Genomic DNA, 14,435 nt, shown 5'->3' with positions numbered 1-14,435 from the left:
ATCCATGGTATGATCGCTTTGACAGTGTTAGCAAAGAATAAAGAAGCCAGGATACTTATTCCACCCAAGTGATAGGGTGGCAGATCCGATGCTGGCATTGAGAGGTGAGAATAGTGAATGAAAGTAGGTAGAAGAGAATAAGTAGATTTAGTAGGAAGCTCACGTGCGAATAGAACATGTAGGGGTTGACTATGTATGAGCGAAGCAGTTATATGAAAATGAAAGTGGACGCACTCCGTATGAGTGAGAAAGTGAAGTGAGAGTGAGAGATCCCTAGTTAGGGCTAGGTGCCCACGGGAACCCACAATTATTCCGTAGTACGTTAGTAGTTTAAAATTAATATTTAGCTTGTCTTTGATCTAGATAATGACTTTATCCAGTACATTTTGGGTATTCACCAAGGTAGAGCACAGATACAGAAGGGTGTAGTCTATTAAAACCTTCCAAGCATGGGCGAGAGAGTCCTGAAGGTGTTTAAAGACGAAAATAAAAGAAGAAAAAACAGAGAAAAAGAATTCTATCTCATGCGTATTCATAACCTCAATGACATAGCCTATTTGTCTAATCACATTTCCAGAATTAGATGGTCTATGCGAGGTGATTCTTTGTTCATAAACAACTATTTTCAAGAATTCCAATAGTAAGAATAAATCAAGATTATCCAAAGATAGTTTCCTGTTTGCTTTGTTCAAATATCTGTGGAAGCAGACAAAACACATTTGCTTTCTACGGCTAGACATTGTTTAGCCTGTTTCGATGTTGTTTATGTGTGAAGTTACCTTGGGCATCAAGATATTATCCAGGAAATCATCAACACATCCATACTCGTAAATGAGCTATAATTAGGCCTAGCTATAGTAAACTAGCTTGGTTTTTCTTCATTTACATGGTAATTGAAAGTCTCATTGTCTATATGATGTCTTTGTTAAGGGGATTCAATCCAAAGCATTGAAAGTTAATAAAAGGGCTAGAGAACTCGTCACAGAACTCGAAACATCTTTCTCATACTCACCTCTATAGTTTGACTCATACCAAGTATTACCTGAGTAGTATCAGAGTGAAAAATATGGCTGAATATGCGGCTCCCGACGATAAACACAAGATGCGCTCTTCACAAAGAACTATCAGTCGGAGTCCCAAACACTTCCCACGCCCTGATGTTTTTGACGAAATCCAACTAGGCCCATATGTGACCAAGGTAGATGCAAAGCTTGCCCAGATTGTGTGGAGCGAAGCAGATACTCGTCTGGGACGACATTGGAAACGAATGAAAGGCCGCCCATATACCGACACCAGAGCACCAATCACCGAGGAGGTCCATGTATTGGTCAACAATGTCTACGAGCACCTGATGAGTCGGCCTTTCCTTCCAACATCCGCCGTCGAAGCTGTGGACTTTCAAGATGAATTTCTGTTCACAAAGTTATGGAATACAGCTGAGATAATTACACCGTTTAAAAAGGACATCATTCTTGGATCTCCTATTAAAACGATTGCGGTCTGGGAGACGAAAGCAATCAAAGACGAACTCACTCTGAGAGGACTCAAAACAGCTGGAAGCCGGGATAGACTCATAGCCCGACTCGTTGACGACGAGGTCGAAACACATTGCGGCATCATGCGAATGAGCAACCTTTCTCACTGGGGAATTAAACGCCCCGAAAAATACGTATTGCAACCAGCAAAAAGCCATTATACCAATGCGCTGGACATGTACACATTTGCTATTCATCTGAGTCCGTACAACCCTGCTTACTGGACCAGCCGCGCCTACTGCTGGTACCAACTAGCGCACTTTGACATGGCGCTCGGAGATGCCTGGCGTGCAAAAATCTTGTGTGATGTGCTGCTCAAAGAAGACGAACACTCTCGTCGACCTGGTCTGTATCCGCGTGTTTGGCACGCTATCGAGCAGCATTTCCTCGCCGATCCTCGAAAAGGCGGATCACTGAAACCAGAGCTTCTTCGTATGCGACAGAGCGGCGTTGACCAGTTTATCACCCCTCTGATGAAAGCAATTGACAACATCAGCACTCTCTGCCTATTAGGTGTGAACTCTGGGACTGAGCTGCGCGCCGGCCTTTTCGAAGGGGATACCGTCAAAACCAGGCTTCGCGACGAATATGTGCCTGAGCTTCGCAAAAGGGTCACCTTAGCCGCGCAGACAGCCTATGACAAACGACCATGGGCTCCGAACCTCTTCTGGCATGAGAGATTTACGGGTGCGATCTCAGCTCGTGAGAGATATCCATTCAATCAGGAAGACTTGGATCGGACAGAACCCAGTTTCCTGGCCAAATTGAACAAATACGTTTTCCAGTCCTCAGGTCCGAATATAAATGTCCGACAGATTACTACTCCGCGTGAAAATTTCATGGGACTTGAAGTCTGCGCGAAAAAGCCCATCAATAAAGGGGATCTGATTTATTTTGAAGAGCCAACTATTCGCAGTCATCTTCCGCCCCGAAGAATGGCTCTGGATGAAACTGCAAAGCAAGATGAAGTCCGGTGTGAAAATTGCCAGACTTTGATACCTAAACGAGATGTGGAAAGAGCAGCCAAGCTTGCTGCAGATAAAACCCTAGCCTGCAAATGCTTGATGCCTGAAGAGAACAGACCCAGTACAGATGGCAAGATATTCTGCAAGACAATTACGCCCGAGGGAATGACCTGTCTGCAAATTGCCCGGCAGAACTATCACTTCACTAGCTGTGGCAAAGACTGGACCTGGCTGTATGACACGATGCGATCCAACATCGCTAACTGGCAGGGCTTGGAGCATATAAGCCACAGTAACGAGCACTTTGGCACAACGATGAGTTTGCTTTTGAGAAATGTATTTGAGATCACACTCCACCGCCGGGAAAAATCTGGTGATCCATATATTTCTCCACATGAGATCGACGAGCTTCTTGTATTAGATGACCAAGCACTTTCCTGGTCGAAGAGTTACTTCCCCTTTACATTGCGTGGTAATATCGTTGTACCGTTTGATATCCTCCAGTGTCTGGGTGTCGATATCTTCCGTGACCTCACCTTCGATACGTGGGCTATCCAGATTGTGATGCGGAAGCTTCTCACCAACGTCGTGCCGTGGGAGCATAGACGTCGAGGCAACGTGCCTGACATGCTCCACACAGATCAATTCAAATACCCCCAGCTTCCAAATGATCAAGACTTGAAAATCAAGCAGAAAACGCCTTTCACGGATTGGGATCCTTCGTTCCCGAACCTATATCTCTTCCCAGGGCTGAGCATGTTCAACCATGCCTGTCGAGGAAAGAATAATGCAGACTGGGGCTACGATAAGAAGGTTCCTAACCGAGTAGTTGTGTGGGCCACCGAAGACATCGCAGCTGGGCAGCAGATCAGTATTCGCTATCGATACGGCAAATTCCGCTCTCAGAATCGCGCTATCCGGTTCTTCGGTGATGTCTGCGACTGTCCAGCTTGCAAGGAAGAGGTACCACCGCCCACCTATGACCCAAAATTTCAGCTGCCTAGTCCTTATTACGATAGCGATCAGAGTATCTTGACAGGTCAGTTTGATACCCCAAAGCATCAACAGGTTGCACCTCAAAATATAAGAAGATTTGGTGAATATGCAGAGATCGAAGACGGCAGAGTGGTTATCCGGCGTCGTATTGGAAATGAGGGTTACGGGAAACCCCAACTAAACGACGGGCCACAGGGCTTTCTCATGGATACCCCTCGTGCGTATGGAAAAACTAGCAGAGAAGAGAGGAAAAGAAGGACTGGAGAGACAGATGCTCAATGGAAACAGAGATTGGTGGCTTTCGACGAAGATAAGAAACGAAAGTACACAAAAGAGCAGGAATCGAATATCGAACTAGATGCGAAGAAGGCTCGAGTTGGGAAATGAGAAAGATAACGACATGGTAGATGATATGGAGTTATGGATGAACTAGTCATATTTCCATAGTGATATTGATGATTTAAGTTGAGGACCTCAAAAAGGACACTACTTTATATGATAGATCAGATATGATGAACAGCGCACACTTCGGACGTAAACAAACATTCGATTAATTGGCTACTTAGTAACTAAGACCGGAGCTTTAGTAATCCGATGCAGCTGAAAATAGCCGAGTAGAATCCGTAATAATGCATAAATTCCAGCGCATGACGCATCGTGATGCTGAGACCTACATGCATATCATCGCTGTCCGAGATTCACTCGGAAAGCGCGGGAAGTCGACCACATAATATCAGCCATCTCACTCCCTGAAGCTGTCAATTCGCTTAGAAACAACATAGCAACATCCCCTAAAGAATAAAAATCATGTCTATGGCTCCAGGTCCAGATCCCAAGTCTCATCTTGGTCGATACCGTCTTCTTGCACCCACAGCAGCGGTGAAAGTAAGCCCACTTTGTCTGGGGACATTGAACTTTGGAGAAAGCTGGTAAGTGAAGTACGAAAGACTTGACTTTGTCAGTACCTAATCCAAAACAGGAAAGGTTTGACAGGAGAATGTGACAAGGAAAACTCGTTCAAGATCTTAGATACATACTACGAGAAAGGCGGTAACTTCATCGACACGTAAGGCAATCACATCCATTCATTTTCCCCTTGAAAGAGCCCGGTTCCGTCCTAACACTGAATGAGCCAGTGCCAACAACTACCACGACGGAGAATCCGAGACATGGCTCGGCGAATGGCTTGAAACCCGGGGCAATCGCGACGAGATCGTTCTAGCTACGAAGTATACCTCGGGGTACAGAAAACACAACCCTTCCGAGATCCAGGCCAACTACATTGGCAGTAACGCGAAGGGCTTGAGGGTCTCTGTGGAAAATAGCTTGAGAAACCTGCGCACGAGCTATATCGATTTAGTAAGATATCTCTACATTTAAGCCCTGCGGAGACGGCAGAATTTGGCTGATATCAGATTGCAGCTCTATGTCCACTGGTGGGATTGGAGCACCTCAATTGAAGAGGTAATGACCTCGCTAAATCAGCTCGTCACATCCGGCAAGGTAATCTACCTTGGTATAAGTGATACGCCAGCATGGATTGTGAGTCGAGCAAACCAATGTAAGAAAGACCCTAAGCTCCAACCAGACTCCAACTATATCCATGCATCCAGTAACCCTGACATAGATGCTCGCGACCACGGTCTCCGCCCCTTCTCAGTCTACCAGGGCCGCTGGAACGCCGCCTCCCGCGATTTCGAACGAGACATAATCCCAATGTGCCGCGCGGAAGGCATGGGAATCTGCCCGTGGGCAGCGCTAGGCGCAGGCCAATTCAAAACGACCATCGAGCGCACCTTGCTCGCGGCCGGCCCGAACCCAGGACGTCAAACGCAGCCAAGCTCAACGGATATAGCCATCTCAAAAGTCCTTGAGAATGTTGCATTGCGTCACGATACGGCCATCACTAGCGTTGCGCTGGCGTATCTGATGCATAAGTTTCCGTATGTGTACCCGGTTGTGGGCGGGCGAAAGGTGGAGCATTTGTTGGGGAATATTGAGGCGTTGACGCTTGTGCTTGGGGAGGAGGATATGAGGGAGATTGAGGGGGCTGTTGAGTTTGATGTTGGGTTTCCGATGAATTTCCTCTTTAGGGGGGTTGATAAGGAGGCATGGGCTGGGAATCAGGAGATTATGAAGGTTGCTGCTAGGTTTGATTATCCGGGGATTGAAAGGCCTATTGTGCCGAAGGGGCTGCTTGATATGTAGGTATCCTATAACTGGCTTCCAAAGATTACTTACGATATATTTCGGGAAATGATCCAAGAAAAGAAAACATCCATTATATGCATACAAACACTGAAGACAAACCAAGGGAGACTTTATAAGACTTGTAGAAGTACAAGAAGAGGCGTGAGACAAAGTTCCAACATCTCATTTACTATACAGCACCTGTAAGATCCGGATGCATAGAGGATCCCATATGCAGAAGGTCAGGTATAATCTAAGAGAGGTGCTCTGGCAGAGGCTGGGCGGTGGAGCGAACGTGACGACCGAGTTTCTCCAACTCGCCGATGACGCCGCCGCCTGACAAACTCCATTTCTCGCTAACCCACTTTTCATTGACAGCCTCGCGAACCAGGCCACTTTTGGCGAAGTACTCAAGGTAACCACGAGTTTCGTCGCGGGTGAGACCGCCAAGTTTCAGAAGCTCGAGAGGGCCCTCCTTGTTTGATGTCTTTGTTGAAGGCTTGAACAACTCCAGAACGCGGGCGTCTGGGTTGCTGTAAGCCTCAGCTGATGGGTAGTCTGGGGAAGTAGGGCTAACACCTTCTTGGCGGGCGGTGATCTGGTCCAGACCAACCTCGAGACTGTAGACGGTGGGGTTGTTCGAGGTCGAGGTCGCGTACAGCAAGATACCGCCATTTTTCAAAGAAGCCTGGCCGTCCTTCAAGAGGTTGATGAAGTGTTGCACGAAGACAAGGTCGTGGGAGTGGACGGGAGTAAGGTCGGGTGAAAGATAGGCACTTTCATTCATCCAGTGAGCGAGACCATCCACAGTTACCACGATCGGAGGACGAGCCTGGAAATCCTTCTCCAGACCCGGGGCAGGAGCGGTGGCAGTCAACTCAGTCCAAAGAGCTTGGAACACGGGCCAGGCAACGGCAGGATCCTGGAATCCGAGTTTGGCAAGGTCTTCCAAGGTGGAGGTGGGCTTGAGACCCGCAAGACCCGAGTGTTTCTGGGAGATGCGGAGGCTGGCAAGAAGCTCACGGTTGGCCTCTACAGTACGAATCAACAAGGCTGATGTCGCGTTAGGCTGGATGTACTGGACAGGCTTGGAGCCTTCGATAGGAACGTAGCTGGTATCACCTGACACAAGCTCTCGGGCTGGAAATTTGCATAATCAGCCATTGTACATATATATAGCGCGAGAAAAGAAGAATACCTACCATCAGGAATTGTAATGACTGCCCATTTCTTCAAGAATCCCATGGCCATAGCCTGCAATAAATGCACAGTCTTGCCAGATCCCTTCAACCCAGTAACAATCCGTTTCACAACCTTGCCTTTCTCGGCATCAGAGATCTCATCGAACAGACGGCCCATCTCAAGAGTATCACGACGCATGATGGTACCCGGTCGACGGAAAATAGACCAACCCTGCTTAGGCTTGAAAGCCTGCACGGCTCTCAATTGATCGATCATAGTGATAGGCAAGCCGAGAACAGTACCGCGGAGACGAGCATCGACCATAGTCTCAGGTGAGAGGTCTAACATGCCCTCAACCTCCAGGGCATTGGGATTGCTCAACACAATGCGTTTCCGCAAAGCCTTGCGCTCTCCGACAGCCGGCGGACGTGCGCGATCGACTGTCTTCTTCTTCTTTTTCCGCAGAGTTTGACCCTGTCTGTATCTCATGGGCGTTAAGCTGGTACCCTTCTTCTTAGCGGGCAAGGCATATTGAACTGCAGTAGAGTGGAAGGGAGCGCTCGAGATCCGGGCCGGCGGAGGGAGGCTTGCTCGTGGTGTCGGACGCAGCCGCGAGAGGCAGTTCCAGCACCATGCGGAGGCCATTGATCAAAAGGACTGGCACCACGGCCAGTAGGAAGAATCAAGGACGGGGCAGGGGGAGGGCGGGCTGGTGGTGGACTTGGAATTGCGCAGTCGTCGCGGAAGGGAAATGCACCCATAATAATTTGATGGAATTGCTTGGCCCTGATTAGGCTGGCGGTAGGCTCGTGCCTTAGTCACCAGCGGCAGAAAAGTGCGTTCCTGATAACCAACTTTTTTTTCTTGATACTGCCGCAGTGAAGCATCTGAGTTTTTTTTTTTTTGTCTTTCTTCAGGCAAATCTGTCCCGAGGAAATTCTTATTACAATGGCGGACGTCGAGATGACCAACGCTGAAAAGTCTGAGAGACTGTAAGAATCTACCTCATCTGCAAACCTGTGAATGAGAAAACTAACATATAATTTTAGCCCTATCACCGTCTCAAAGCCAACCCCCTACACCTTCGACTTGGGCCACTTGATGGCCAATGATCCGAACCCGCTTGAGATCTCAACAACCGAGTCGCTCAACGATTCTCTCAGAGCAACTGCTCGCGATGGCGCACAATGTCTGCTTAACCAACTTTTGACAACATGCACCATCACCCAATCCGCCGAGCACGGCGTGCTCCTGAGTCTCCCACCACCGAACACCCTGCTTCCCCGCCACAAGCCCCTGCCAACTCCTAAGCCTCCGACCAAGTGGGAGTTGTTCGCGCGTAAGAAGGGCATTGGAAGATTCAACACCACTCCCGGTGCCACACTGGCCGACAAGGAGCGACGCAAGAAGCTGGTTTACGACGAGGCTTCTGGCGAGTGGGTACCTCGATGGGGCTACAAGGGCAAGAACAAGGGCGAGGACGAGTGGCTTGTTGAGGTTCCTGAGGACAAGTGGAAGAAGGAAGAGACTGCTGCTGATAAGGGAGGAAACATCCGAGGCATGTCGAGGACTGAACGTAAAGAAAAGGTCAAGCGGAATGAACGCAAGCAGCGGTCAAATGAGAAGCGGGCGAAGAAGAATTGAGGTGGTTGAAACTGATGTGCCTCTTTCGCCTGTTACCTTTCTAGGTCATTTGTTTTATCGCTTTGGGCGTTGGGGGTTTGGAGTCGTGGTTTTAGATCATTTACAACGGTCAATAGTGATCATACCAAAAGCATTGTTCATATCACATCTACTTTCTCCATATTTCATTCTACAATCATTCATAAAAGATGTTTTAAATTGAAATGAAACATTAATGGTTTTTCCATTGGACCGAAAATCCCTCCACGGCCACTATTGTACAAATCCTATGAGAACGCCAGAACAGAAAGGGAATCAATGAGAGTAAGACGACTTGGAGATAATATGAGATAGGAAGAGCCGCAAAGGGGAATCTGAACGCAGATAAAGCAGATAGCAAAATAACGTGATCTTCGTCTGTCAACCGGGGATGTGCAAAGGGAAGCAAAAATTGAAATTTTCCCTCATTCGCCTTGATGTACGAAAGATAGCGGGATGTATGAACGTGAAGGAAGGAAATGAGAATGATAGGAAACCCCAATACCTGAGACGCCAGTCCATGCACTCCGACAATGATGTTTCGAGATTAGAGTAGGTGGAATCAAAGAAACGCCACTGGGAAAATGAAAACCGGTATAAGAGGGGGATGCAAGGAGAGAATGCATGATAAATGAGAGGATATAGCATGAGATGAAAGGATATAGGATGGAATGAAATGCGTGTTCACGAGTCTTCCGAGTATCGTTCCGCCGTAAAACCAAAACTATCGTCTTCCTAGGTATTGTGAGCTTCAACAGACGGAAAATCGGTCCAGCCGATTGAGAGGGCATAGTACAACACTCATCGAGTTCTAATAAGAACGCGGAGAGCGAGAGTAGTACTGCAGAGCTTTCAACGTAGTCTACTGCACTTAAATTTTGATCGGTGAGAGTGGAGGGCCAAGTTCAGGAAGCTGTGAGATGCTTCGCGAGTGTGTGGGTCTAGTCTCAATGTTCTTTGGCCTTGCTTTTCGGCTTCCGGATGTTTGTGGACGAGGTCGCGGCTGCTCTTCTTCGGTATGTGAGCTGGATCCTGAGGATATGGCACGTTCATGGCTTGAAGAGTTAAGAAGTATTTCAAGCCTTGGAGGGGGTTGGTCATCCGAGGGCTTGGACTTAATATTTTCCTCATCATCATTCATTTCTTGCTCTTTCGCTATGAACTCCTTTTCAGTCCAGCAACCCTGCCAGCAGTTCTTCCAGTCACAAACCAGGAACCAGAAGCAGAAAGCGTCAATACGCATGCAAGGCTGGAAGCAGATGCACAGATTGCGGTAGTCCATTTTGTTTTGATCGACGTATGAGTGGAGGAGATTGAGATGGCATGTGATTGCGAAAAGAAGGTAGTAGTTGTAAGGGGGGAGTTTCGAAAGTTCATCCTTGAGGAGCTGGGGAGCGGTAGTCGCACCCTCGCACTGCTCTGCGATCATATCCTGAGTCGCTTTCGGGAAAAGCTCTTCTGGTAATTCTCGAAGCCAGGCTTTGAACAGGGACCCAACCGTATTTATGTCATAAAGGTCAGGCACGTCAAATAAGCTGATATCAAATTCGGTATCAAATCGCCGCTGCCAGTGTTTGACCTCTCTGCCACTTCCAGGTACTCGGTAGAGACCCTCTTCTTCGCAGCCCTTAAAGTTCAGATAACTAGAGAATGAGTTACTATTGGGAATCTTAGAGGTTGAGAATGTCAGATGAGCCACTTACTCGATGCAACGGTATGGAAGTGCAGGCATCCAGAACTCGGTCTTATCCCTGCAGTCTTCGAGTTTCTTCGCAATGCGAGTCTTTCGAGCCTGTTCGATGAGGGGGAGGTTGATGATATGGCAAACGTAGGTGTCATCGTTGATCAGCTCCCGTTCGTTGGTGCTGCCACTCCGAGTGATCTTGCCGAAGAAGCCCTTACCTGCCTTACCAAGCCGGTCCGCAGCGCCGCTTGATGAGAGCTTTAAATAATTGGAGATCGCCGTTGATGCACCCGATACCTGGCTCAGTGAGTTAGATGGGGTTATCGATACCATCGATCCTCCATTTGATTTCGATTCACTGCGAGCGGGGATGGGAATTGGGATGGGTTCCGTTGGACGCTCAGCTGGGCGTTGCGATCGAGTTGGTCGCGGAGGCTTTGTCGATGGTTTTACTGTCTGTGATGGATTCTGGCTCTGCGGTTGATCTTGGCTGAACTCTTCTAATTTGGCGAGACCCGTTGACGGTCGTCGATTAATTGCTCTGTTTTTGGACGAATCATCGACTCGGATAGATCGAGTGCGTGTGAGGAGGTTTGCAAATCGCTTGTTCTTTTTCGCAGGCGCTGTATCGGCTTCAGGATTGGCCGTCTTTTGGTCCGACTGTTGACCTGTCTTGTTCTTGGATGGACTCTTTCGATCTAATTGCCAATATCTTGTTAGCGTCCTGGACGAAATAAATAAAAGACCTAAGGAACACCCACTATTCTCATACTCGGTCGCCCGCGCAAGTTTGCCGGGCAAATCTGGCGTCGACTCGGACATCTTCGGTGCCATCGATAACCTCCGGTCTTTTGAGTTGTTCCAGCTCTTGGAGTAGTCTGTTGAAGTTGAGTTCTCTGAGCTATCGGATCTATTTTGTCGATGTGATGACTTTGGTGCCTTCAGATTGCCAAAAAACGACTTGGACGCATCGCGCGCATGCTTCCCTGGGTCTTTGGGGGAGGGGAAAAACTGTGGAATGGCTGTGATGCCAGGCGTAATAGGTTCAGTCGAGAGTTCGGTGTCCGAGTGGCCATGTGAGACCGGGCTGTTGGGACTTGTAGGACTGGTCGCTGAGATGTTCGAGTCTTGCGTGACAGGACGGATGGTCGAAGGACCTTTGAACAAAGCGAAACTCGAATGGGATTTGTTCGAACTTGCAGACATGGGGCTCAGGCCGCCCGAACTTTGGGCTCCTGCTGATAGAGGATATGAAAGTTTGCCATTGCTTGATTTGACATTGCTCGATTTGACATTGCTCAGGTCCAAGTTGGGCACAGTGGAGTTTCGTGATGGCATGGTATGTGACTGGAGGGGACGGTTATTTGGAGCTGTTTCAGGTTTGCGTTGTGGCACAGGCTCACTGCGTCGTGCAGAGTCGTCGGATGTGATTGTCGCTGTCAGAAGGGGTAAGCAACAAGGCCCACTGTATCTTGCAGTACAAGATACCTAATCGCTGGTAGGCCCCTGTTGTTGTAAGACTATGGCTGAGCTCTGAGACTGAGAGCAAACAAGGGCTGGGGTGAATGCGTGGATTCGTGGATTCGTGGATTGCGTGTATGCGCAAGACTGGGAAAGTGGAAAGGGTTATCGAAGAAGTGGGATCTGAAAGAAGAGTTATAAAATCAGTAAGGTTATTCAATACAATTCCAAGGGAGGAAAAAGAAGGCCATCTAAAAAAAGACCAGTGAAACCCCGACAGGTGCAGGGATCGCGTCGTTCAAAGGTCTTTATCAACAACATCCAGGTACCGGGTCACCCAGACAATGGCGGAAGAGAGAAGGAGAAAAAGTCACGCGCATTACAATACTCACAAAGAAAGCCCTCATATTACTTGAGAGAATAGTTGGTTTAGTTCGTAAAGAATCCTGAATCACCTCTGAAGTCAAGGAGTTGTCAAGAGGACAATTCAGTTGCCCCCCTCTTTTTCGGTGGATCGAGGATCGAGGATCGAGGATCGACAATGACAAGGAGGACGGAAGTCGCAAACACGCGCTTTATCTCTGAAGTAGAAGATGAAAATGGAAACGGGAAAAAAAAAGAAGGGAAAGGTGATCAAGGAGAAACCGGTTGGCAATTTCGGATACAAAAGTTCCTCCCCCTAATGAGCGTAGCGGCAGCGTTAGCCAAAAGCTCTGACTAGGTAGTTATCGTTGGACTAGTAATTAGCCCGCTCTAGCCTCTCCCTGTTAGAAGCGCCTTGAATAAGAAAGAAATACAAGAAAATAGAAAAGATAGGTCTTGAACATCGGGAATGCCGTAAAGCAAATTTACTACAGTAAAATCAACTTATCGCAAAGTACTCCGTACAGTGGAGACATTAATCAATTTAGTTGATTTTCCCCTGATTGAGGGGAGGACGTCATTTGGTCTCCAAGTGCTGTATCTATGGATCTACGGAAACAAAACATACCGTTTCATTCCCATTATAAGCAGTATTTTGAAAGTTATTTTTGAAAGTTATTTTTGCAATTATAAGTTCTACGAGGGATATAGTAGGTGTGTTGATCAGCAGGAAACTAGTGAAAATAATTAAAATGGAAACTAGTATAAGAAGTGCATAAAAATGTCTGATTCCACGATACAAGTTCATCCCCACTAGAAGGAGCCACTGGGTCTGGCAGTTGAAGCCACGGAATGGGGATTATGTGTTTACCTTACGTTGCAATGATTGAAATGGTTGGTTGATTGGAAGAAGGTGGAGAGAGACTTCCTCTTCTTCATCCATGGTTATACTTGTAGCGGGTATAAGATATGGCCGGATGAACCATTATTACAAAGAACATGAATATGGATGAATCATACTGGAACACTTTTTTCATCGTATTCGGTTCGTCTAAACATAGTTACCTAGCATCCTAAACATAGATTATATTGACTAGGGTGGATGTATAATCAAGTATCCCCTGCGCTGTCGGAGGGAAGTTATTTTAGCGTATACCGAAGTGGAGTATAATATATAGCTATAACTGGCTAATAGCTTGACCGCTTTTATGAAACAGTAATGTTTACCCACTACTAATAAATAGCTCTGATTGGCTATCATCTATGTATGTAAAAAAGTACTCTACTCAACTTACACCGTAGTTCTACGGTAGAATACGAAGACTCCCAGGGCTATCCATTTATTACGACCGGCCTACCTTATTAGATTAGTACAAACCCCTCCTAATCATATTTTACTATTCTTTGCACCAGCTTGCTCGCGAGATGAGGGCAATAAATTATACCCAGTAACTCAGAGTGCTAGAGGACCTCACGCACGACTATGGGAACCAATAGTACCAGCAGAGATCCAGATTTTCATCGCTGTTCTTATCTATGGGCATACATATATCGGAAAATGTTTCTGAAGAGGATGTTCCGTCTGAAAAAGAGAAGCCTTATCACCTTTCCCCCTGATTATACTTACCTCATTTGCCCGCTTTAAGCAGATTGTAACAGGCTGGTGCCTGCTTTAGCATTCATGCCTGTGCCACTCATGCTCGTCACGTGCCACCCGCACCCGCATCCCTTATATTGCCACATGTCCATAGCTAGTCTCTCTCTCTCTTCTCTTCAAGCTTAATAAAGACAGTTTGTCGGCATCACTAGTTCTGCATTCAAGATTAGTATTAGCCCTTCGCAGATCAAGCATTTGAATAGCATCAATCTATGGTAAGTTTTTTTCTCTCTTTTATTTCTTTCTCATTTTTACTAAGGTACTCTATAATAGGTCGCTCACCTGCTTAAGCAAGCTTTACCTATGGAGCGTAACCAATATCTAAGTTCTTTTATATCGATACCTAGGTAGCTTTTGAAGTACCTTCCAGATCAAGGCATTGGTGTAGTTAGGACGAAATAACCAGATACATCAAAAGGGCGTTTCCTAAGGGCGCTCCAAAAAATAAGGGTAGTTAAAGGTTATGAAACTAAAGTGGAATGAGCTTTACATAGCGCGGTCTTTTGCTTTATAAGGCAAGATAATAATGTTGTTAGTAGTTGCTGATTTTAACAACTATACACACTATTCATAAAGGTTCAGACTGGATCACACATATTCGGAAACTCCCTAGAAATATGTTTCCTTGTGTCAATATTACTAGACTGGCTTTTAATGGTGAACCCGTAGTAAAGCTTTTACAGCTCTTGAAACCTGGCGCAGAAGAGCTCAACCCACAGCCACGACTTGTACCTAATGCA

General features: G+C 46.9%; 5 protein-coding genes across 5 annotated transcripts; 3 read left to right on the top strand and 2 right to left on the bottom strand.

Moving 5' to 3' along the window:
• Positions 1 to 1,066: 1,066 nt before the first annotated feature.
• On the top strand, positions 1,067 to 3,883 carry N7495_002805 (uncharacterized protein; the record flags this gene model as incomplete). The annotated part of the gene is made up of 1 exon (XM_057205474.1): positions 1,067 to 3,883. The coding sequence occupies one exon, from the start codon at positions 1,067 to 1,069 to the stop codon at positions 3,881 to 3,883; it is 2,817 nt and encodes a 938-aa protein (XP_057066081.1).
• Positions 3,884 to 4,303: 420 nt separating this feature from the next.
• N7495_002804 (uncharacterized protein) lies at positions 4,304 to 5,704 on the top strand (the record flags this gene model as incomplete). Its single annotated transcript, XM_057205473.1, has 4 exons — positions 4,304 to 4,425; positions 4,476 to 4,562; positions 4,633 to 4,855; positions 4,919 to 5,704. 4 exons carry the CDS (start codon positions 4,304 to 4,306, stop codon positions 5,702 to 5,704), a joined length of 1,218 nt encoding a protein of 405 aa, XP_057066080.1.
• A 235-nt stretch (positions 5,705 to 5,939) lies between these two features.
• N7495_002803 (mitochondrial 37S ribosomal protein mS29) lies at positions 5,940 to 7,513 on the bottom strand (the record flags this gene model as incomplete). The annotated part of the gene is made up of 2 exons (XM_057205472.1): positions 5,940 to 6,826; positions 6,889 to 7,513. The coding sequence occupies 2 exons, from the start codon at positions 7,511 to 7,513 to the stop codon at positions 5,940 to 5,942; spliced, it is 1,512 nt and encodes a 503-aa protein (XP_057066079.1).
• A 303-nt stretch (positions 7,514 to 7,816) lies between these two features.
• N7495_002802 (ribosome biogenesis protein RRS1) lies at positions 7,817 to 8,512 on the top strand (the record flags this gene model as incomplete). Its single annotated transcript, XM_057205471.1, has 2 exons — positions 7,817 to 7,860; positions 7,918 to 8,512. 2 exons carry the CDS (start codon positions 7,817 to 7,819, stop codon positions 8,510 to 8,512), a joined length of 639 nt encoding a protein of 212 aa, XP_057066078.1.
• Positions 8,513 to 9,401: 889 nt separating this feature from the next.
• On the bottom strand, positions 9,402 to 11,552 carry N7495_002801 (uncharacterized protein; the record flags this gene model as incomplete). Its single annotated transcript, XM_057205470.1, has 3 exons — positions 9,402 to 10,173; positions 10,234 to 10,912; positions 10,976 to 11,552. 3 exons carry the CDS (start codon positions 11,550 to 11,552, stop codon positions 9,402 to 9,404), a joined length of 2,028 nt encoding a protein of 675 aa, XP_057066077.1.
• Between the last annotated feature and the right edge of the window lie 2,883 nt (positions 11,553 to 14,435).

The sequence above is a fragment of the Penicillium taxi genome (assembly GCF_028828555.1).
Source record: "Penicillium taxi strain IBT 34144 chromosome Unknown utg000002l_segment0_segment0, whole genome shotgun sequence".
In the NCBI taxonomy this organism is placed as follows: Eukaryota; Fungi; Ascomycota; class Eurotiomycetes; order Eurotiales; family Aspergillaceae; genus Penicillium; species Penicillium taxi.
The sequence above is the reverse complement of the archived record's forward strand: the minus strand, read 5'-3'. Positions and strand labels throughout refer to the sequence as shown.